Source organism: Condylura cristata, unplaced genomic scaffold, assembly GCF_000260355.1.
Source record: "Condylura cristata isolate star-nosed mole 26May11 unplaced genomic scaffold, ConCri1.0 scaffold00074, whole genome shotgun sequence".
NCBI lineage: Eukaryota > Metazoa > Chordata > Mammalia > Eulipotyphla > Talpidae > Condylura > Condylura cristata.
The window spans coordinates 74,704-75,921 of NW_004567175.1; the positions used below are offsets into that span (position 1 = coordinate 74,704).

At 73.4% G+C, this 1,218-nt stretch overlaps 1 protein-coding gene across 1 annotated transcript in view; it reads right to left on the minus strand.

Annotated features, from left to right (window-relative positions):
• Positions 1–14: 14 nt before the first annotated feature.
• The window catches only part of LOC101633460, an 8,711-nt gene continuing 7,507 nt past the window's right edge, over positions 15–1,218 (minus strand). The window contains exons 2-3 of the mRNA XM_012734812.1: positions 249–731; positions 15–164 (exon numbers count right to left, since the gene is read on the minus strand). Coding sequence (XP_012590266.1) covers positions 41–164; positions 249–731 — 607 coding nt within the window. The 3' untranslated portion in view covers positions 15–40. The remainder of the gene's footprint in view (positions 165–248; positions 732–1,218) is intronic.

The following is a 1,218-nucleotide window of genomic DNA, read 5'->3' on the forward strand; positions in this document are numbered from 1 at the left end:
CACCCACCGCGGGCAGTCGGGGTGCCTCCGCGGGCGTCCCTCACACAGGCGCGGCCGGCGTGGACAGCGCCCCGCTCACCTGGGAGCTGTTCTTCTCCCCCAGGCTGTGGGCGTCCGCCTCAGAGGTCCGGCTGGCATCCTGCGGGGTCTGGGACCGCGGCGGGCTTGGGGCAGAGGGCGCAAGGGAGAGGCTGAGCCCGCCCGCCCCCGCGCCCCCCGCACCCCCACCGCCTAGCCGCCCCGCCCACCTGCCGCAGTGCGAGCTCTTGGAGCTGCTCCTGCCCGACTCGTGCTGTGCGTCCAGCAGGATCTTCTCCATGTCCCCGTTGTAGATGGACACGGAGGCCGGCGCACCGCCGTTGCTGCTGAAGTGCAGCTCCACCCAGGAGCCTGCGAAGAGCGGCCCGCCTGAGCCCCTGGGCAGCAGCAGCTGGCCCCGGAGTGAGCCCAGGCCCCGCGGGCGCGGCTCTCCCCACACCTCGGCCGAGGGGCCCACTGGCCACCTGCCCTCCCCACGCCCCAGCCCGTCCCTGCAGAACTCTGGGCCTGGAGGTGGCCCCTGCTGCTGGCGGCCAGGGACCCACCAGAAACACCCACGCCCTGCCTCCAGGGGACGGGTCACCCTGGAGGGCCTTGAGGGGAGGCACAGAGGCCAGCGATTGGTGCCGCAGCAGCCCGTGACCACAGACCCAGCACCAGGCTTGCTCGCCAGATGCGGTGGGAACCGGCTGCTGCAGGCTCAGGGAGTGCGGGGCCCCCTTGCGCAGGCCCAAGGGAACCCCTCTGAGGCCAGGCGGCCGCCCCCTCAGTCCCGGCTGGGCAGAGGCGCCCCCGCCCAGGGCCGGCTGGGAAAGGGCCGAGCGGCGGTTTATCATTAACCAGCCCCAAAGCGGCCAGGCGCGGGCGCTCCCCCGGCAACTACCAGGTCAGGTCACGCGTTGTCCTAAGCAAGTCGGCGGGGACCAGGGCCCCCCACCCCCAGCCAGCAGAGACCTGTGGGCGCCCGGCAGCCCCTACACTCAGGGTCTCCCCAGCCGGCGGGGCGGGGGGTTCCAGACCTCGTTGAACCCCAAAGCAGCAACTGCCGCCCACAGTCCTCACCCTGTGGTCGGCACTCGCCCACTCCCGCGTCCCCCCACTCTCTCCCGGGATTCGGAAAATCAGCCGCTCCAAGCGCCCAGCAGGGCCGGCCGGGCGGCCGCGGGGTGGGGGTCCCCG